At 42.0% G+C, this 21,357-nt stretch overlaps 2 protein-coding genes across 2 annotated transcripts in view; both read left to right on the top strand.

Moving 5' to 3' along the window:
- The first annotated feature begins 23 nt into the window (after window positions 1-23).
- Window positions 24-8,478, top strand: nup43 (nucleoporin 43). Its single transcript, XM_012875808.3, has 8 exons — window positions 24-490; window positions 702-824; window positions 3,620-3,697; window positions 5,125-5,287; window positions 6,208-6,343; window positions 6,441-6,592; window positions 6,683-6,799; window positions 8,037-8,478. Exons 1-8 carry the CDS (start codon window positions 377-379, stop codon window positions 8,264-8,266), a joined length of 1,113 nt encoding a protein of 370 aa, XP_012731262.1. The 5' UTR covers window positions 24-376; the 3' UTR covers window positions 8,267-8,478.
- Window positions 8,479-10,164: 1,686 nt separating this feature from the next.
- The window catches only part of lats1 (large tumor suppressor kinase 1), a 13,790-nt gene continuing 2,597 nt past the window's right edge, over window positions 10,165-21,357 (top strand). The window contains exons 1-8 of the mRNA XM_021323200.2: window positions 10,165-10,371; window positions 10,951-11,408; window positions 12,032-12,119; window positions 14,757-16,189; window positions 18,146-18,728; window positions 20,752-20,934; window positions 21,016-21,122; window positions 21,208-21,357. The exon at window positions 21,208-21,357 is cut by the window's right edge and continues 2,597 nt beyond it. Coding sequence (XP_021178875.2) covers window positions 11,073-11,408; window positions 12,032-12,119; window positions 14,757-16,189; window positions 18,146-18,728; window positions 20,752-20,934; window positions 21,016-21,122; window positions 21,208-21,357 — 2,880 coding nt within the window. The 5' untranslated portion in view covers window positions 10,165-10,371; window positions 10,951-11,072. The remainder of the gene's footprint in view (window positions 10,372-10,950; window positions 11,409-12,031; window positions 12,120-14,756; window positions 16,190-18,145; window positions 18,729-20,751; window positions 20,935-21,015; window positions 21,123-21,207) is intronic.

Raw genomic sequence — 21,357 nt, 5'->3', positions numbered from 1 at the left:
CCGGACATCCAAATGAGGTTTTAGCGCCTTTTTTTCCAGAGACACGAGCCAACCGAAAATGGCGTCATTTTAGTTAACGGTTATTTTTTTATGTGGATATGCATCAACGGCAATGTTGACTGAGGGGCATTAAAGCCACATTGCTCAGACTGTCACACTCCGATTTGGCGCAGTAACTCAACGCTTCGCCGCTAGATGGCGTAAAGCCTCTCTTTTTTTTTAGTGGCTACGGGAAAACGCTTGGTTTCACGTTTTTGAGCCTCCTGCGCCACCGTAGCTTTCATACAAAGTGGCGGGTGCCTGTGTAGAGCTAAGCTAACTTCGGCGATTGAAACAGTAAAACGCCTTTTCTAAGTGCAGGACAGGGCGCGTTTCGATGGAAAGCGCTAAATACGTGTCTCTGAAGATCAGCAAGACGAGATGGCGTCCAGTCTCGCATTCGTCTTTACAGCAGCCCGATATATTCGCGACTGGATCGTGGGACAACGAGGTTAGCAGCAGTTTAATCCGCCTCAACGGAGTCAAATTCAACATTCGGCATCCTTTTAGTGCCATAATCTAGTGACATTTCTTTTAATTAAAACTGTCTATAGCTAAGGGGGAATGTGTGACACTGCGTGAAAGGTTTAGTCTTAAGTTACAACGGTGTTAAAGACCTGAACAACTTTTGTTTTAGCCCTAAACTACTTATTTTTTTACAGGATAACAAGGTTTCTGTTTGGTCCATCGGGGATCCAGGCAGTCTGGGTCTGGAGGATGGATTTGAAGGAGACCCGCAGCTCATCTGTGAACATAAGCATGATGGGGATGTTCTTGACCTACAAGTAAGACATCTTAGAGACTTTGACTTTAGACAACTTTATTTGTCATTTTGTATGCACAAAGTGCGTACAGAACGAAATTTCGTTTGCATACAGCTTGAAAAATCACAGTAAATTGCAGTAAATTTCAGGATAAGGGTGCAGCAGTGATTTATGTACACAATTGAAATGTAAACAATGTAAACAATGCAGGGGAAATACAGTGTGCGTGGTGAGTATTATTAAAGCCCTGCAATATACGAATGTGATACAGTCCATTTGTGGCTTCAGCAGTCTGATGGCATATGTGCACATGTGCAATATGCAAATGTTCTGAAAGAATCGTTTTTATAAAATCTGCACCGTATTGCCTAAAGTATTCGCTCATACACCCAAAACAATGGAAATCAGGTGCACCAATCACTTCAATGGCCACAGGTGTATAACAGACCGTCCAGGGATGCAGTCTGGATCTACAAACATTTGTGAAAAAATGGGTGGCTCTCAGGAGCTCAGTGGGTTCCCACTGGATGCCACCTGTGCAGAAAGTCCAGTCGTGAAATTTCCTCCCTCCTAAATATTCCACAGTCGACTGCCAGCGGTATTATGGCAATGTGGAAGGGATTGGGAATGACAGCCACCTAAACTGACAGGGGGAAGGCAACGGATGCTGAGGCGCACAGAGGTTAGCAGCTTTCCGCAGAGTCAACCGCTCAAGACCTCCAAGCGTCACATAGCCTCCTGATTTAGTCAACAACCGCACATGTGGAGCTTCATGAAATGGGTTTCCATGTCCAAGCCAAACATAAACAAGCACAATGCATCGTCTGGTTGTACTGTGATGAAAGTAAAATAGCAAAAGTTTAGTGAACTTTTCTTTCATTCCATTTAATGCATCAAATCTGAAAACCTGGTCTTTCATGCAAGTTACGAGTTTAGTAAAAAATCTGATCACAATGCTTTACTGCACTGCAAAAACGGAACTAAACATAAGTAAACTTTTCTTAAAATTAGTGTATTTGTCCTTGATTTGAGCAGGTAAATAAGATGATCTGCCAATAGAATAAGATTTTTGCACTTCAAATAGGAACAGCTCATCACCATCATCTTATTTCAAGTGCAGGATGTCTAATTGTCTTGATTCAGGGGTCACAGTACTTATTCCATTGGCAAATGATCATATTTACCTGCTCAGATCAAGGACAAAAACACTGTTTAAGAACATTTTGCTTATTTTTAGATCCGTTTTTGCAGTGTGTATACTTGGTATTGATGTCATTCTTTCATTTTCTGTTGGATTCAAGGCAAAGTAAGTTTATTCATAGAGCACCTTTCAGTAACAATACGATTCAAAGTGCTTTACATGAACAGAAAAATATTAGAGGGAAATATTACATAGGAAAATAAATAACTTCACATTAAAGGAATAAACTAAGTAAATCCTTGACTAGACTGATTTCATATATTAACAAGCATAAAGAAAGCATAAAATCACAGTAATTAATTGTTTCTATTCCTAAAAAAAATTAGCTAAGTAAATCCTTTGGGGTTTCTGACCAAAAGTAACTTTGTCCAACTCTTCTAAAGCTACAACAAGAATGACTTCTTTTGTTTCATTGTTTCACTGGAACAAGCTTCATCACTAACATTTAAAGCTTATTTGTTTCTATTCATACATTAACAAAATCCTGAAAGCTACAACTTAAGGTCTCTGGTCTGACCTTTCTGACTCTACAGCTAATTTAGGAGGCAAGCAGAGTAAAGCAAAAAAGCACAGCAAAGGCGGTGTGTGAATAGGAGTTATTATAATCATGTGTGTATGTTAGTCTGTGAACTGTAGCAGGTGGCCCTCGCAGCCATAGTCATTGATATTTATGGAACGCTGACAGGCGGTTCAGTAGCGCTCTGTTCCAGGTCACAGAGCATCTTGTTTGCATAACATCCAGGAGAAATTTAAGATGATCTGCCTTTCAAGGCCAATGCTGGGAGCCCAAATTTTGATAAGCACATTTGTTTTTGAGCAGGCAGACTCTAGTTGTTTTTTTTCTGTCTGCCTTGAAGTCTGACCGGTTGTTCTCATTTGGCGATTCCAAACAGCCAAATTTGTGGTAATTCTGCCAAAGCCGAGCTTCCTACTTCTCCTAGATCTATTCCATCCTGCCAGCAAGTTCTCTGACAGCTAGTAGCAGACATATCCCTCACATAGTTTAGGCAGCCTTGACATGGGTCGAAACAACTGCCAACGTTTTCACAATTTCTCGACAGCTCCAAAAAGCAGAAATCCTGTTATTATAAATCCAATTTTGAATTTAACAACCTCGACTGACAAAATGAACAGGTTCACAATCCTCTTTTTTAGGAGTCCACCGTGTGTCAAGCTGTCATTTACACAGTCTTCTTGTTGAGAAGAATTGATTAATTGCATTGAGAGTCCAGCTTACCAGATCCATAACTTAAAATTTGGAGGATATGTAAAAAGAGGCTCCAAAAAGATTGATAGAAGCAGATACGGGGGAAGGAGAGGAGAAAGAAAAGTGTTCGCCTTGACCAAGAGCAGGAAGAGAAAAATAATCTACTACCTCTATCTAGGGAAGATATTTCAGAATTTTCTTATATTTTTGACTTTCTGGACCACTGGGCTAAGTGTGCACGCTGTTTCCAGAGAGTTGGAACTTGCAAGTCAAACTTCAATGAAAGTTGAAGATCTGTGTTGGCACCGCTACTTTTTATCCATCTATCATTTCTATTGGTCAAAGACATTGTTTTCCAGATAACGTTTCCTTAAGTAATTACTTTGTTTATCTTCAACTTTCTTCCAGTTTTTGGACCAAGAGAGAATCGTCACAGTATCATCGACAGGAGCCGTCACCATCTTCCGCCACCACCAAAACAGTCAGGTACAGCCGGATATGCTCAGTTTTCATAACTAGAGATCAACCGTTACAGGTTTTTAAGGTTTTTGAGTCTAACTGATATGTGCCGCCTATTTATTTATTTATTTATTATTTCACGTAAAGTTAGATGCTGTACGTGTAGTGATTGGTAATTGTTTTTGTGTGCATACATGACTCTCTATGGGAACAAGCACCCACACAGCGTTTGCAGCTCGTCAGCGGAAGATCAGACGTGGGTCTTTAGACGAATGGATGCACGTATCGGCCAGTGCCCACACAGGGGGGACAATGCAAATATCAACCCAAAGATATCTACCGGCCAACGTATCGGTCAACCTCTAGTAGGGCTGGGTGATATGGCTTAAAAAAAATAAGAGATCCTATTTATTTATTTATTTATTTTTACTGAAATAATTTTTAAAAACATACTTTTGTTTCAATAATCTCTTCTGGGAGTTGACCTGAATTCAAAGTGCAGTTTATTACAAGCATTAACATGCTTATAAAACAAGATGTTAGGCCCCGCCATAGTAAATAATGAAAATATAATACAATGTTTGCTGCTTGTTGTATGACACATCTAAAAACAGACTTCACTCCGCTTGTGTAACTTCACACCAGCTTAAAACATAAGTAAATGAAAGTTGCTCGTCTCAGGGTAATAAAGGTTTCCTCTTTGGAGTATTTTGACAATTTATTTTCCTAAACATATATTCAAAATTGCATGCTTTTACCAAAACAGTTTCCCCTTTGGGGACTCATTAGTGCAAAGTTTCATGGAACCCCAGGAGAGTGCAAAAATCTATTTTTTTTTTCCTAAATTATCTTCAATTATCTAAAATCTTCAGGAGTTGCAAATTCGAATTAATCGATTAAATCGAATTATCGCCCAGCCCTAACCTCTATTCATGACTAAATAATGCTTGAATAAACTATGAAAGCACTTTGGCTTAACAGACAGGCTTTCTTTAGCAAAAATAAGAACTGAGAATAAGGCAGGCGAATGAGAGATAGATGCTTTAAACCTCTGAGCGATTTTATCACTAAAGCTAATAGTGATAAAATCGTGAAGAACCTAATATTTATATATATTTATATATATAATAGAGAGAGAGAGAGAACTCCAGTGTATTGGGCATTGGATACAAACTCAATCAATATTACACAATCGTTGCACATTTTTAAAGACTTATGGGGATCACCTTTGGATTTTATATTAAGATAATGCTTTTATCACCTGACGCTGATTATTTGGGCGCTCAGATTTTATTTGTCACCAATGTTCCATTTATTGGAACGTTCCCCAAAGGCTGGACTGTCTTTAAACACACAATATACTTATAAGAACAACATGCGGGCTGAACTGTTCCATTGACGTTTTACCATCTTTGACGTCTGTTCTCATCTTTTCCTCTCCGTTTTAACTGCAGACGGTCTCAGTTTCTCAGCAGTGGCCGAGAGCCCACCGCTACCCCTGTGATGATGCTCCCGGCACCGGGGTCGCCTGCAGCAGTCCGGAAATTGTAACAGTGGGTGAGGACGGCAGGATCATCGTCTTCAGAGCCGACCACGAAGGAGTGGTTCGAGTCATAGGTGAGTTAAACAGCAAACTCCTGCAGACAGATGTCCATTTGTTTTCTAAAGGTATATAGCCACTTTATTTGCTTATTAAAAAAAAGACCAACACCATTTATCATGATACAATAAGGTTATATACACCAAGCCTCCATCCTGATAATGTTCTTTTTGAATGGTTCTTTTTGTAGATAAATATAGCCCCAGCACTGGGCTCGATAACCAAATATAAAAAGGTGTGGCGCCATCTAGTGACAGTATTGCATAACTATCATAATGCTGGTTTGCTTAATTAATAAACCAAAATTAAATAATGCTCAACCCTCTGCAATGCCTGGCAGTAAAGCAGCAGCTCGGCGTGATAGAAGACCAACCATTATTAATTAAATACACTGATCTACAAAAACTTTAAGAGCCTCATATCAGAACATTTACTCGCGTCAGTCAACTCTGCGGTCACATCTGAGCCTCGGCAGGTTTAGCGTCTGCTTCAGTGAACACCAACATTTATACTGTATTCCCAAAAACATTCCAGACTTTTCGCTCTTGGAATCATATTTTTTTTGTGTTCTTGTTTGTTTTTTTTTCACTGGATCTTGGACCTTTCTTTGTTGTTTTGCTGGGAGATGCTAATAGCCTTTAGCCGCTTCCTTGTTTTATCCCCTGCTGCTCATGCGCAGTACGTACATCCGTTAAAATCGTAAATAAACACAAAAGGCTTTATTTACTAACAAATTGAGCAAAAACGAAGCATAAAAAAACAACATAACTAATACGCCATCAGGACGTGATAATCTTTCTTAAAAACTTTGTTTGCCGGCAGAGTGAGCTACTGACGTACTAATAAAAAAAGTAAAATTACGTGGCTATGCACCTTTAAACCAAGTGTAGAGTTAGGAGGAATCAGCTAGTTATTCTGGTGCTTGACCTTTTGTTAGAGAATGCAGACAGTAGCACACTTCATGCTGTGACTTACCTGAGGACGACGGAGGTTTTGACCGTGAACTCCTTCGGCCAGCTGAAGCTGTGGGATTTGAGGCAGCAGAACAACTCACCCTCGCAGGTTCTATCACTGTAAGGTTGTTCACTTGGTAATAAGCATTTTTCTTCTATTCTATCTATTGATTGTATTTGCCTCATCCCTGTTTTTTTTTTCTCCTTCCTCAACCAGGTCAGGAGATCGAGTACCTTTATACTGTGTTGACAGACATCCCAACCAACAGCACATCGTGGCCACAGGAGGCCAGGATGGGATGCTCTGTGTCTGGGATGTGAGACAAGGCAGCATGCCCTTCTCTCTCATGGAGGCACACTCAGCTGAAAGTAGGATTCGTTGTCAAATTATTCAATAGATTGAAATGTCAAACAATTTGCAAATATAAATTATAATAATTTGTCTTTTTTTATGGGCAGTGTGGGAGGTTCACTTCCACCCTACAAACCCAGATCATCTGTTCACGTGTTCAGAGGACGGCTCGCTGCTACACTGGGAGACTGCCTCTCCATCGGAAAGGCCCTCCTTTTTACAAGGCGAGTGTAATTTATGATTAATGAATACGGAATTGGGATTCCTGGATTATTCTCCTCTATTATTTCTTTAAAGAGACAATATAAGATCTTAAGATATAGGAAATTAATAAATGACAAAGAACTAGAGATGAACATAGAAACTGGTTTTTGACCAGAATTAGCTTTACCAGACTTAGGTTTGTTGTTACTGAGGGAAGACAACTCAGAGTGAGCTATGATAAATATCATTGAGGTAAGAAGCAAAAAGATGTAAGAAACTATTTGAAAGAAAGCTGCTTTTCTTGCTACACCTCTGTAGTTAATTCAAGCTGAGAGAGCGAGACTTGCAGCAGATAACAGGAAGGGTGAACATATATATATTTCTTTACATATATATGAGCAATCCCCATGGAGACTACTGTTGTTTTTCTGGTTGCCAATATAAGATGATAAAGCCAGTTTAAATTTCACCAATTTTGTTTCTATAATTTCAGTAAAGCTGGTCCTTCATGCAGCGGTGTCTATGTCTGATGCATTGTAAATAATTAATGACCACTAACAGCAGGAAGGATAGGGGGGAAATATGTATGCTACTCTTATGTCTTGTTATATTATTATTGTTAAATAGAGATCAGAAGCTGATAAAGTTGCTGTATGCCAGTCAAGGCTTCAGAAAGATTGGAAATCTGACACAAAATTACCATTGATGCATCCCTAAAAATGAATGTTTACTATGCAATATTTATTATTATTATTACTGTATTTTTCCGACTATAAAGCGCTCTTAAAATCCTTACATTTTCTCAGAAATTCATGGTGCACCTTTATATATGATTACCATTGTGCTTACTGACTTATTTTATGTGGTACAATGTGCTCATAAATCTGTTAAAATGTGTAAGTAGGACTTTGGTTAGCGGAGCATTACGGTACACTGTGTCACTACCTGATCAGACCCCTGAGCTGTCTACAAGACTGCCTGACTGTAATGTCTAAACTAGAAGTGGACAAGATTTTATCATCAAATAGCTAAAACTAGATATGTCGCTGAGATTTTATTACAAAAATAGAGAATATTTATACATTTTTTAAATATAAAAAAAAGGTCCTATTTGACACTTGAGTTTGTCAATAACTAATTTCCGCGGAGCGACATCAGGAGTCTTTTTTTCTTTTTTTTTTTTCTTTTTTTTTTTTCTTTTTTTTAAGTTCATATTGTAAAATGCTGTAATTTTGTTTAATTTGGGTTTTTTTTCAGGCGGCGGAAGCAGCAGCATGACCTCCCGCAGCGCGATGGCCCCCGCCGGAGGTAATCAGTCCATCATGAGCGCCTGGCTGTGTGGAGACCCCAGTAAATCCCGCCTGGAGACGACTCACATGCTGCCCAGTCAGACGCTGTCCGTCAACAGTTTGGACGTGCTTGGGCAGTGTCTGGTCTGTGGGACTGATGGGGAGGCGATTTTTGTCAACAGACAGGTCCCAGTTTAATAAAGCAGTTTGTGTGTGCAGGAAATTACATTGATGAAATTATTGTCCTCATTTCAGGCACAACAGAGCCTGGTATGTACTTATTGTTTCTGTTATTGTATTTTCATAACACATGTTGCCAAAACGCTGCAGATGTGCGCTGGTCTAAAGCCATGCTTGGTTGACTTGCATTTGTAGTGATAGATTATTATAAATTAAAGACTTTCGTACTCCATTTCAAACAATGTCTCCGTTTGCTAATTCATTTTGTACAGATTACTTAGAAAAGGAAAAATGTCATTTAATAAATATTTCAAAATATCACCAGGTTGGACTGTTTTCTTATATTAACATCTAAGATTGATTACAGATTATTTCTGTCAATTTGATTTATCAAGGTAGTAAAGAATAGATGCCACATTTTCTGTTCAAATAACTTATTTTAACAAGACGGGTATGTAGATGGTGGATGAAAGCAGAACATTTAAAAGAATCTAGCAAAACCCAGGTAGATTTTTTTCAAGGGTGACCTTCTATTACCGTACTCCTGTCGGCACAAGAATCAATAAATTAATGTTTTATTTCAGATAATCCAGTAAAATTAACACAAATATTATGTATAAATGATAGATATAGTTGTACATTCCTCCAAATAAACATTAAAATATCAATAGGAGGCGATTGGGACAGTCTTGTTCCTCTGTGATATATGCAATTATGCTGTTTTCTTATTCATGTTGTGCTTCGTCTCTTTGGCTGACACTTATCTTCAGTGATCTCATTTCCACATATAAATTTGGTTTAACTATTTGCATGTTCATTTTCTTTAATTTTTTTAAATGTAGTTTAATTTTGTTTACTTTATAAAAAATGCATTTGTCTTATTTTAATGAATAGCTGATGTATTTGCATTATTGTATTTTTGCAGCTTTTATTTTTAAAATGCTTTTTTTTCTCTCTAGTCTGGTTGTTGATTGATATCGAACGTCTCCATCCATCTATTGTCTATACCCACATAGCCATGCAGGGTCACGGTGCTTATCACCAGCGGCCATTGAGAGAGAGGCAAGGTTGCCCCTGGACAGATCCATCACAGGACACACTTTGGAAAAACTGTTATTTTCAGCATTAAGAAAAGGATTTGGTTCTGCGTTTGAAAATACTTTCTGCATTTAGGAAATATTAAGAAATGAATAATAAAGCAGATTTTGGTTCCATTATTGTTCTTGCAAGCAAAGAACGCATTTTGTAAATGAAAATTTGAAAAATAAAAACAAGTTTTGTAAATGGAACGTTGAAAGAAAAGCAATCCAGAAATTAAACTTAGAAAAACTTCTTAAAATCAAATAAAGGTTTTGGTGTTTTCTCATATTCTATTTTGTTCTAATTTTATCTTACAAATTTTAAAACCAGCAATATTCATGAAAGATTTCTGAACGATCTACGATATTATTTCAGAAATCTTTTACTGAATTTATTTTCATTCTTCTCTTATGTTATTTTATATTATTTATTTTGTTCTCTCTCTCTCTCTAGATAGATTGATCTAACTTTATATATCTAGATAAAGATTTCTGTAGATATAGATAGATCTATCTCTTTCTAGATACTATATCTAGAGATATATATATCTATAGAATAGATAGATCTATCTATAACTAGATAGAGATATCTGTAGATATATATATATATAAAATATATATATATATAAATATATAAAAAAAATATATATATATATAAATATATATAAATATAAATATATATAAAATATATATATATAAATATATATAAAAATATATATATATATATATATATAGATATATATAGATAGATAGATAGATAGATAGATAGAACTATGAATGGTGTTTTATTTATTATGGTTTCTGAGGTGACGTTAGAGGAACTTTATTTTGAAAGGCTCGACGGAAGCCTGCGCTGCGTGGCGTTAGCTTTGACGCCATAGCTTGCGCTTGTCATTCAGATATCCCAGGAATTTAACCCGACTAGGAACCAACCAGCGCGGCACAGCGAGGACGTTCTGAGTCGGAATCACGTCCCTCTTGCCGAGGAAGCACCGTAAGCACGGCTGGCTGCTGGGAAAGGAAACGGTGCGGCTACGGACGGCGGTGAGTTGTCCGACTGGAGCTAACCGTTACCAGCTCCGAGCTAGCATCGGTTACCTGTTGTTGAACAGCGGCTAATGGACGCCGTTCCCACTCACAGGCCGTGCTGTTGTGTTCCGCACCGACTTTAACACGCACTTTTAGCCACCGACGGACAGTCTGTGTGTTTATTTGTTAACTTTTCTTTTTTAGATGTACGCGACAGCCGCTGTTGGCAGAAACGTTTCCCGACGCCGGGCGAGCTAACGCAAAAAAGTAGCGTTAGGTTAGCCTGCGATGCTAACAAAGCTAGCCAGTTGGAGGAGTTATTGGCTCTTTAAATGAAACACATTTCTTTCACAGGCGATTCTGTTGAATCTAAAACAAACTAAAAATCGCTCCTAATAGCGAACAAGTCAAAAACAACTAGTCCTTGATGTATTTACAACTTCCTGGTTATCTCCTGGCAAATCTTTATCTGTGTTGATTGCTGCTCTCTGTGTCTATTTTGCCCAACCTGTTGGGCGGCATTGCTGGCGTGCCTGCTCGTCTTCCACGCGTTTGATATTGAATGTTTTTCTTCTCTCTTTTTTTTTTTGTCAGCAGCGGGATGCAGATGTGAAGTCAGACATCGGAGAGAATCCTGACCCGAAGCTGTCTGCGCTGGACAGGCGACATTCCCCCACCACTTCATCCGCTTTCATCGCTCACATCAATGCTGGTACATGAGGAGAGCGGAGAAATCCGAGAGATACAGACAGATGAGACCCAAAACGTTCCCCGCCAGCAACTACAACGGCAACAGCCAGCAGATGCTGCAGGAAATACGGAACAGCCTGCCCAAGCCCGACCCGCCTAAAGTGGAGGCAGGGGGACAAGCCAAGATGCTCCCAGAAGACCCGAGGCAGCAGGGGCGCGCCAGCACCCCCAAACATTCCTACCACAAGACGCTGCAGGAGATCCGCAAGTCCCTGGAGCTGTACAAAGTGAACGGCCCGCCGAGCAGCAGTTCTACCTCCTCAGGGCCGGATACTAGCAACCCGAGTGCTGGGTTTGAGGAGGTAATTTGGGTTCTTTTCAGCCCCCCCACACATTATACTCATACACATATATACTGTGTATATGTGTGTATATATATATATATATATATATATATATATATATATATATATATATATATATATATATATATATATATATATATATATATACACACACAAATACCACCTATGGTGAAGAATCATGGTTTCATTCTCTTCGTGCCTCTGTAATTGAAGAGGAGGAGAGACCTGGTACACTTTGCTTAGAGGGGAATTATTTGGAAAATGTCAGCTATGCAATGTGAAGCGACGAGTTTGTACAGTTGCTATTACAAAAGAAGTTTGTTTTTCTTTTAAATCTGACTATCATCTTTTTGGTTTGCGTGCATTCGCGGTGTGTTCAAGTGTGGAGAGACACGGAGCGTGTCGCAGATGTGCAAAAAAAAATAGTTTGTTTAAAGCTCATATTACTTAAAATACCTAAACCTGTCATTCTTTTTTTTTAATTATATATATATATTTTGAATGAGAAAGTTTTAAATTTGGTTGTTCAAACAATGGATTCACTTTAAAGCTCATTTGAATGGATATTTTTTTTTAAACATTTTTTTTTAACTGAGTTATGTTTATTTCTGACTTCCTAGGCCAACAGCGGGCGCCGCGGGGCTTCAGACTACCTGGTAAAGGGGAATTACCAGGACCCGATGAGGGAGAAGATGGCCGTTGCTCCAGGTATTAGACCATGTCCTCTGGGATCGCTGCTGGTTTTTATTTCCTCTTTTTAATTCATGCTGCCTTTTGATGCAGTGGCCATATTGTTTGCAGGATTTAGGACAGCTGCTTGAAAAAAAAAAGGACGATACATGCTTTCAAAGAGTGACTAATAATGAAATCAGATGTGGTTTCCTCTGTTTGAACAATTAAACTAATTAAATGCATATCAAAGTTGTCTGATAACAAGCTAATAGTATGGAGCACGTTTTCTGTAATTCCCGCAGCGTCTGGATTACGCTTTCGTCAGCCTTCTGGGAAGATTCTGCTCGGGCGTTTGAACTCTCTCGTCTGTTAGAAACGAGAGATTCAATTTAAAAATATTTCTTTCCTGGTAGAATCTCAGATTTCCAAGCATGGTCAAAATTTGTTTTCCAGTTGGTTTGAGGTTGAAAGCTATTGCAGAAGTTTATTGGTAGCACGTTTCCAAGGTCCTCACCAGGATTATTTTTCAGGGTAAGGGTGAACGGCGGGTGGCGTTGGGGGCCACGGCAGCATCCACACCTGTTTTTGTTGGGTGGCTGGTGTGTCGGTGCGTTATTTTTCTAGATTCATACCCAAAGCGGAGCGTTGCGTAGATCAGCTGGAAAAGTGGTCTGCTCGCCATGCTAAGAAAAGCTAGCTCTAGTGGTTTGAGAGATTTATAGCTGCGCTGATGTGCATTCAAGAGCTTTACTGACTTTTCTGTGTTACGCTCATAAAAAAAATGTGCGCGACAATCTAATTTCAGCGTAACTTTGACAACTTTCAGCGTAACGGACCCTGGTTTCATCGTTTCAAACCCAGTTGTGATGTGGGATCGTGATTCTTTTGCACAGCCTGTTTTCCGCAGTGAAGTTGACAAACTTGAAAGTAAACCTCCCATCAGTTTATACAGTACAGCAGGAACACTGGCCCTCAGCATGATGCCGCCACCACCGAGCTTGACAGTTCTGTTTTTAGATTTCAAAGCCTGACTTTGACTCTTCCAGACGTCTTGTCATTGTGAGCGAAGTCCGATTTTAAAGCTTCTCACCAGAAGTTTTAGGACTCTCCTTTTTACCTTCAGTCTACGGTGATGTCAGACAGGCGCTGGTGAACCAGCAGCTGCCGCTCCATGCTACACTCGGGCCTTGGTGGTTCCTGGTTTGTTCCTAATCATCTTAAGCAATTTCCTCTCAGCTCAACAGGAAAATGTGGGTCAGACGGTTAAAACCTGGATCCAAAACGCACTTAAACGGTTTTTGGAAGGCTTTCTTTAGCCGTTCTGAATGACCTCCTTCAAAGCAGCGTCTGTGGATGGAAAACCGTTTAATTTAAATCATCTTATCCAGGAAGAGCGTTAAAATATCCAGTCAGGTTTATGCTAGAAGCCCACAGAAAGTGTCTCCTCGAGGAGAAACTTACTAAGACACTTTCAGTCAAACATTACAGGAGGTGTTTGTATACGTTTGAGGCTGTGTGTATAATTTTGGCACTCTGGGTATCACAGGAAATTGAAAATTCAGCTGCTACTTGTTTTTTAGAAATGATTGAAGACGTGTGGTCGATTCCCTCATGGGCATCTTTAAAACTCTGTTATAATAACAATCGTCGGTATATTATGCTATTGTCAGGGTGCTTGCGCAAGTCTTGAAAGTCTTAATAAGTATAGAATTTTGAAACACTGCTTTCCAGACCTTGAAAAGTCTTGAATTTTGTGTGAAAGTCTTAATAAAGTATGGGGAAAAAATGTATGGTAGAATTTTACAGTATGCTCAAAGGCATTGTGAAGTGAGAAATAGGAAGGTAGGCTATAAAACTATAATTTTACTAACTGGTCACGTACTGTATTAGCCTAATGGAATCAAACACTTGTTTGATGTGAAATTCATGTACGTGTGATTTTCATGTTTTGAAACGTTTTCATCAGTAAAAGCATAATTTACTGTGAATAATGCATTCGTTCATTGAATACTAGCCTATAAAAATTAACATTTCTAATAAACAGTTTGTACAATCTCAACCAATGAAGTAGGCAGTAGGCACACAAGTATACAAGTACATAAAGTTAAGGTCTTGGGGGAAAAAAATATCAGTTTTGAAAAAGTCTGGAATTTTAATTTGGAAAAAGAGCAAGCACCCTGTATTGTACATATCTGTAAAACTCGACTCATAGTAATATCCACCTGTATATTATATTCGGTACATATCCAGCTGTAAATTTAGTTCACAATACTAGTTATCTATATATTATACTCATAGGACAAATCTATCAGTAAAATTCTGTTTATAATAGTATCCATCTCTATATTTATTCAGTAAAAACCCATGTCCTGTACTTATGGAACCATTGCTTATCAGAATCTGGTTAGACCTAAACTGCATTTTGTTGCCTTGCACCTGTGTAATGACAATAAAGTTGAATCTAATCTAATCTAAAAGACTAAAATTAATTACATTTATGTCCCTGTTGCCTCCATCTGTAAACCTCTGAGCCTGGATATGTTTCATTATGACATAAATTATTACTTAAACTTGTTTTAGCTCTAATCTTAGGCTAATACTTTAACTTAAATAGTTTAGTTTTCGTCCATTTCTTGCTACAGTAACCGTATTCTTACTCTGCTTTGTGTGCAGGACCGTCTCACATACAGCAGGCGGTGCTGCGGAGGCCCAGTTGGAAAGGCTCTAAGGAATCTCTGGCTCCTCGGCTGGGTCCCGTCATGACGGAGGGAATAATGTACCGTTCTGACAGCCCCGGACCGCCGCCCGTTTACCCACAAGGCCACGCCCCCAGCAGCCAGAGAGCAAACCCCCCGCTGCCGCCTCAGATGCGCAGCGTCACGCCTCCGCCGAACCGCAGCGGCATGTCTCCCGCGTCCTCCTGGGAAAACAAGCGCTACTCCGGGAACATGGACTACCTGGCGCCGCGGATCTCTCCGGTGCCGCAGGGCGCCTGGCCCGACGGCTACCCAAACCCGCCCCCCCAGAACCAGCGTGGGATCAGCCCGGGTCCGGCGGGCCACCAGCCCATCATCATACAGAGCGCCGGTGGAAACAAGTTCACCTTTCCTTCCACCTGGACGCAGAACGGCTCCGCTCAGCCGGACTACATGCAGGGAGGCAGCCGGCAGCCCCCTCCCCCCTACCCGGTGAACCCGGGCAGCCGGCACAGTCCCACCGAGCTGCAGGCCGGACCCGCGTCCTCGCCGTCTTACCTGAACGGCGGGAACCTCCCCCAGTCCATGCTGGTTCCCAACCGCGGCAGCCACAACCTGGACATGTACAACCTGGGTCAGTCGTGGTCCCAGGCGCCTCTGGGCTCCGGCCAACCGCAGCCGTCCGCCTCCGCCAACAGCAGCAACCAGGACCTGTCGCCGTCGTGGCAGCACAACGTGCCGGCGCGCTCCAACTCCTTCAACAACCACCAGATCGGCGGCGGCGGCGGCGGCGGCGGGCGGGCCGCTCACTCGGCCACCACCCAGCCCTCCGCCACCACCGTCACCGCCATCACGCAGGCCCCCATCCTGCAGCCGGTGAAGAGCATGCGCGTGCAGAAACCCGAGCTGCACACGGCGGTCGCCCCCACGCACCCGCAGCGCATACAGCAGGCCGCGCCGCCTGCGCCCGCCTACCCGGAGCCCCCCCCTGCGGCGGCGACGGCGCAGATCCCGGTTGCGGTGGAAGCTCCCAGCTATCAGGGCCCTCCTCCACCGTATCCCAAGCACCTCCTCCCTACGTCCTCGCCCCCGGCGTACAACCCCGACGCCAACAAGCTCGGCCCGGGCAGAGAGGCGGCTGCCGAGGAGAGCGGCGGCGGCGAGAAGGCGGCGGAGAGCGCCGAAAACGCGGCGGCGGCGGCCGAGAAGGAGAGGAAGCAGATCACCACGTCGCCCGTCCCGGTCCGCCGCAACAAGAAGGACGAAGAGCGGCGGGGGGAGTCGGGGAGGATCAACCTGTACTCCCCTCAAGCCTTCAAGTTCTTCATGGAGCAGCACGTGGAGAACATCCTGAAGAACCACCAGATGAGGATCCGCAGGAGGAAGCAGCTGGAGAGCGAGATGCAGCGGGTAAGGGACAGGTGGACGTGTGGACGTCTTCTGCTGTCAGAGCTCTGTGCCTTCCTACCTGAATATATCCGACCTTTTTTAATCTCTTTTTATATGTTTCTCAGCTGTTCTCTCTCTTTCTTTCTTTCTTTCTCTCCTCGCTGTCATTAACAGCCGATCTGAAAGGTAAACGTATCTTTGTTCTCCCGTCACACTAAGCAGCCCGAACACTTCCGCTAGTCAAGCAAGGTGTGTAACGTTTGTGTTCTCACTTAAAGCATGAAGCGAGCATGACATCCCAACGTCCACCTCACCGACCGCGTGGAATACTTTTGGGTCAGAATGATCAACAATTAAGGAAAATTCAATTCAATTTTATTTATATAGCGCCAATTCATGAAACATGTCATCTCGAGGCACTTTACAAAGTCAAAATCAGTCAGATTATACAGATTGGTCAAAAATGTCCTATATAAGGAAACCAGTTGATTGCTTCAAAGTCCCGACAAGCAGCATTCACTCCTGAAGAAGCGTAGAGCCACAGGAAGAGTCGTCTGCATTGTTGATGGCTTTGCAGCAATCCCTCATACTGAGCAAGCATGAAGCGACAGTGGAAAGAAATAAATACTTTCAGCGCTGTATTCATTGTATTTATTGGTCATTTGCACCAATCGGGTTTCTCCTGGTTGATGCTCACCTACAAATTGTCCTGCAGGCCCAATTTCTTTATTATTAACATTCTGAGAACAATAACACAGGAAAAAGGGGCTTTTAAAGCTTTATCTTTAGGTTTTTACTACAATAAAATGCATTAGAGTAGCAGCTCACTACAAAAAACGGAACTAGAAATAAGTAAAATGTTCTTAACGTTAGTGTATTTGTTCCTTAATTTGAGCAGGTAAATAAGATGATTTGCCAATGGAATAAGAATTTTGCACTTAAAATAGGAACAACTCATCTCCATCATCTTATTTCAAGTGCAGGGTGTCTAATTATCTTATTTTAGGGGTGAAAACACTCATTCCATTGGCAAATAATCTTCAGGGTTCCCACACCTTGGTGAACATCAAATTTAAGGACCTTTCAAGGACTTTCCAGGACAAATTTCCTCAAATTCAAGGACCACACGTGGCGGCATTTACCTACTGTGACCGCTGAATAGGTTATCATATTTTAATACAATGCAAATTCAATAAAAGACTAAACGGCATAGAAGTTGTTGGGTCAGAAGCAATGCAAGAAAGTGGACTTAATTTATAGCCTACATTGATATTGATCATATTCATAGCCTACATTTATATCCACAGTACATGGCTATGCCATACTACATTACATATAAGATGTACATTAGCCTACCGTTTCATGGAATTTTATGGAAAAAAAGTGCAGCATTGAGATTTTCAGAATTATATCAATTTGTTTCACTTACTTTCATCTTTGATTAAGCTAGTTTTTGACTTTGACTCTGAAAAGTCGCTAAATATAGCAACAAAGTCGCTGAGTTGGCAACACTGCGTGAATGTAACCTATTGGACGCACGTAGGCCTAAACCGTAGCCTACCAACTAACGAAGAAGAGCGAAAGTACTTTTGCAAATGAAAAGTCTGCGGAATCAACATAATTTTAAAAGATCGTGTGGTAGTAAAATAATGACTTTCAAGGACAAGGTGGTTTTTTTGGCTTTTTTCAAGAACTTTCAAGGGCCTTGAATTTATTTTTTCAGATTCACAAACTTTCAAGGACCTGTGGGAACCCTGAATCTTATTTACCTGCTCAAATTAAGGACAAATACACTAACGTTAAGAACATTTTACTTATTTTTAGAACCGGTTTTGCAGTGCTGTCGGTGGATCTGATCTGCCAGCTTCAGTAAATCCGTTTCATTATTTGATGTGGTTTGCGTCTAACAAAATAACCGTTTTTTTAGAGCGTCCCTTTAATGAAATGATTGTGATTCTGACGTCGTCCTTTCCTCAGGTGGGCTTGACCTCAGAGGCCCAGGAGCAGATGCGAATGATGCTCTGTCAGAAGGAGTCCAACTACATCCGTCTCAAGCGCGCCAAAATGGACAAGTCCATGTTCAAGCGGATCAAGACGCTCGGCATCGGCGCCTTCGGGGAGGTGTCCCTGGCCAGGAAGGAGGACACCGGAGCGCTGTACGCCATGAAGACTCTCCGCAAGAAGGACGTGCTGCTGAGGAACCAGGTGGCCCACGTGAAGGCCGAGCGGGACATCCTGGCCGAGGCGGACAACGAGTGGGTGGTGCGTCTCTACTACTCCTTCCAGGACAAGGACAACTTGTACTTCGTCATGGAGTACATCCCGGGGGGGGACATGATGAGCCTCCTCATCCGGCTCGGCATCTTCAAGGAGGAGCTGGCTCAGTTCTACATCGCCGAGCTCACCTGCGCCCTGGAGAGCGTCCACAAGATGGGCTTCATCCACAGAGACATCAAGCCCGACAACATCCTCATAGACAGAGACGGACACATTAAGCTGACGGACTTTGGCCTCTGCACCGGTTTCCGCTGGACCCACGACTCCAAGTATTACCAGAGCGGTGGGTAACGTTCCTCCTCACCCCATTATCAATCTGTCACAATTTATTCTTTAATCAACATTGTACCAAGATTCATTAAATGATTCTTTGGGCTTTAGAAAGTTTAGCTGATGGGTTTTTTGGCACCGTTGTCGTATTACTCTTTAAAAAAAATCCACGTACTCATGGAAGGATGCAGATCTCCTGCTTATCTGTGACACTTTTCTCTCTCTCAGAGCTACGACCAATGAGCTATATAATACACTGGAGTGCTAATCACCGGCTGTTAGAACGAATCGCTATGAAGCCACCAGCCGCCATATTGGTACTCCCTATTTCCCCCCAGTAACTAGGGAATATGTGCGCTACAGCATCGAATAACGAGGATTTTCTCATGTTCTGGGGGGGCTTAAGACTTTTAAAATGTCAAATGCAACAATACTTTTACTCAGTTAAACATTTACTTAAGTGCATTATGCATAAGAACTGATCACAGTGATTATACAATGTTGAAAAACATTTATTCACATTTTTGGAACTTAAAAACACTGTTCTGCATGACAAAATACATCAGATAAAAATTAAGAAATTATTTAAGTTTTTCCACACCTGAAGCTTAATCTGCTAATTAAAACACAGCGTCCCTCGTGGACAATATAGGAACTGCATATTTTCAATTAAACGAAATACATGTTTTTTTCAATAATTGTTTTATCATTCTCTTCCTTTTTATCTTGTCCACTTGTGAAAGTCAAATCTGATGAGCTCTTTGTGGCATCTTATTGCCACATTGCCAGACAAGACACTGGGATTTTTTTTTTTTTTTTTTATAATGATAATGCATTTAGCCACAGGGCCGGACTAAATTGTTCGGCGGGCCGGATTCGGCCCGCGGGCCGTATGTTTGACACCCCTGCTATAATATAACTATAATGCCCTCGATAAACTCCAAACTTGTGCCTCAAAAGACGGATTCCTGGTCGATGTATTTGACGGCAGACATGTTTTAGCCACAAAAGGCCAGTTTTCTGAAGTAGAGCATAAAGGAGAATTTAATAATAAATGGGGAAAAAAAAAAGTCTGGACAGTCCTGTAAGGTAATTTAAAGTTACAAATATGCCTTAATGAGTTGCTCACGTTTTTTTTTATATCTATTTTACGGCTACTTTCTTCTAAATCACCCTTTCAGCTTAAAATTTCTACCTTTTAGTTGATAAAACTAAAGCAAAAATTTGTATAATTTAAATTAGTTTATTCATATAGAGACAGTCGCTTGCATTGCCAATGGCTTTGCAGCAATCCCTCATAATGAGCATGCATGAAGCGACAGTGGAGAGGAAAACCTCCAGCAGAACCAGGCTCAGTGTTTGGGAACCGGGTTTGGGAACACAGAGCAGAGACACAGAGAAAGAAACCGAGAAGCACTGAACCAGGAGCACTTTCTAGGTGAGAGGAAGGTGAAAGCGTTTCGGCAGCAGGAGCTCCATTAGCGTCTTTTAGCATCTAAGAGAGAAACGCAGCTAAACAGACGAGCTCTGGGCCAATTTTCCAGTCATGAGGACGAAAGGTGAGTACAGCTGATTGCTGAGATGACAAGTTAGTCAGGGGTAAACATTAAAATACAAGGCCGAGTGTATCATCTGTAGAAGGAAAACGTTGCAAAACTGGAGAGTTTTGCAACGTTTTCCGATAAAACTTGCTCGATAGCCACGCTAACGCTAGTTTCATCGGCTGAAGCCGCCATGTTCTTTAGACTGAACTGTCGATCTTCTCGTTGCGTCACACCTCAACCCGCCTCAAAGCCAACGCTGATTGGACGTTCGTTTGGTGAACTGCTCCAAATTTTTTTTTTAATGGAAAGTAGCCAGACTGATCTGCGAGTGAAACCTTGAAAGCTCGCGAGATCAGGATGGTCTCACGAGGCTAGCTGTGGACATCTGACTCATAAATATGGCCGTAACCCCACCGCTGTGTTACGTAAAACCAGCACGGCGTCGTCTTCCTGCTCGGCCTCTGACCCCCGGCGTGTCCGTCTTGTTTGCAGGGGACCACGTCAGGCAGGACAGCATGGACTTCAGCAAGGAGTGGGAAGATCCGGCCAACTGTCGCTGTTCCAACCGGCTGAAGCCCCTGGAGAGGAGGAAGGCGCGGCAGCACCAGCGCTGCCTGGCCCACTCCCTGGTGGGCACGCCCAACTACATCGCTCCGGAGGTTCTTCTCAGAACAGGTGCGTTGGCTCCTCCTTCTGCGTATACATGTCTGCCGTGTCGTCTGTAGCCTGACGTACGGTCGGTTCTGTCCGCCGCAGGCTACACCCAGCTCTGCGACTGGTGGAGCGTCGGCGTCATCCTCTACGAAATGGTGGTGGGTCAGCCCCCTTTCCTGGCCAACACGCCGCTGGAGACGCAGATGAAGGTACGTAAAGGCAGTAATTAACGCCGCCGCCGGGTGGGGTGGGTTCCTCGTTTCTCAATGCCGTGTCTGCGTCGTTGAAAACCAGGTGATACAGTGGAAGAGCTCGCTGCACATCCCCCCGCAGTGCAAGCTCAGCCCCGAGGCGTCCGACCTCGTCGTCAAGCTGTGCCGCGGGCCGGAGGACCGCCTGGGCAAGAACGGCGCCGACGAGATCAAAGCGCACCCCTTCTTCAGG

This window comes from Fundulus heteroclitus, chromosome 15 (assembly GCF_011125445.2).
Source record: "Fundulus heteroclitus isolate FHET01 chromosome 15, MU-UCD_Fhet_4.1, whole genome shotgun sequence".
In the NCBI taxonomy this organism is placed as follows: domain Eukaryota; kingdom Metazoa; phylum Chordata; class Actinopteri; order Cyprinodontiformes; family Fundulidae; genus Fundulus; species Fundulus heteroclitus.
Note: the sequence above shows the minus strand (reverse complement) of the source record. Positions and strands in the feature narration are given on the sequence as shown.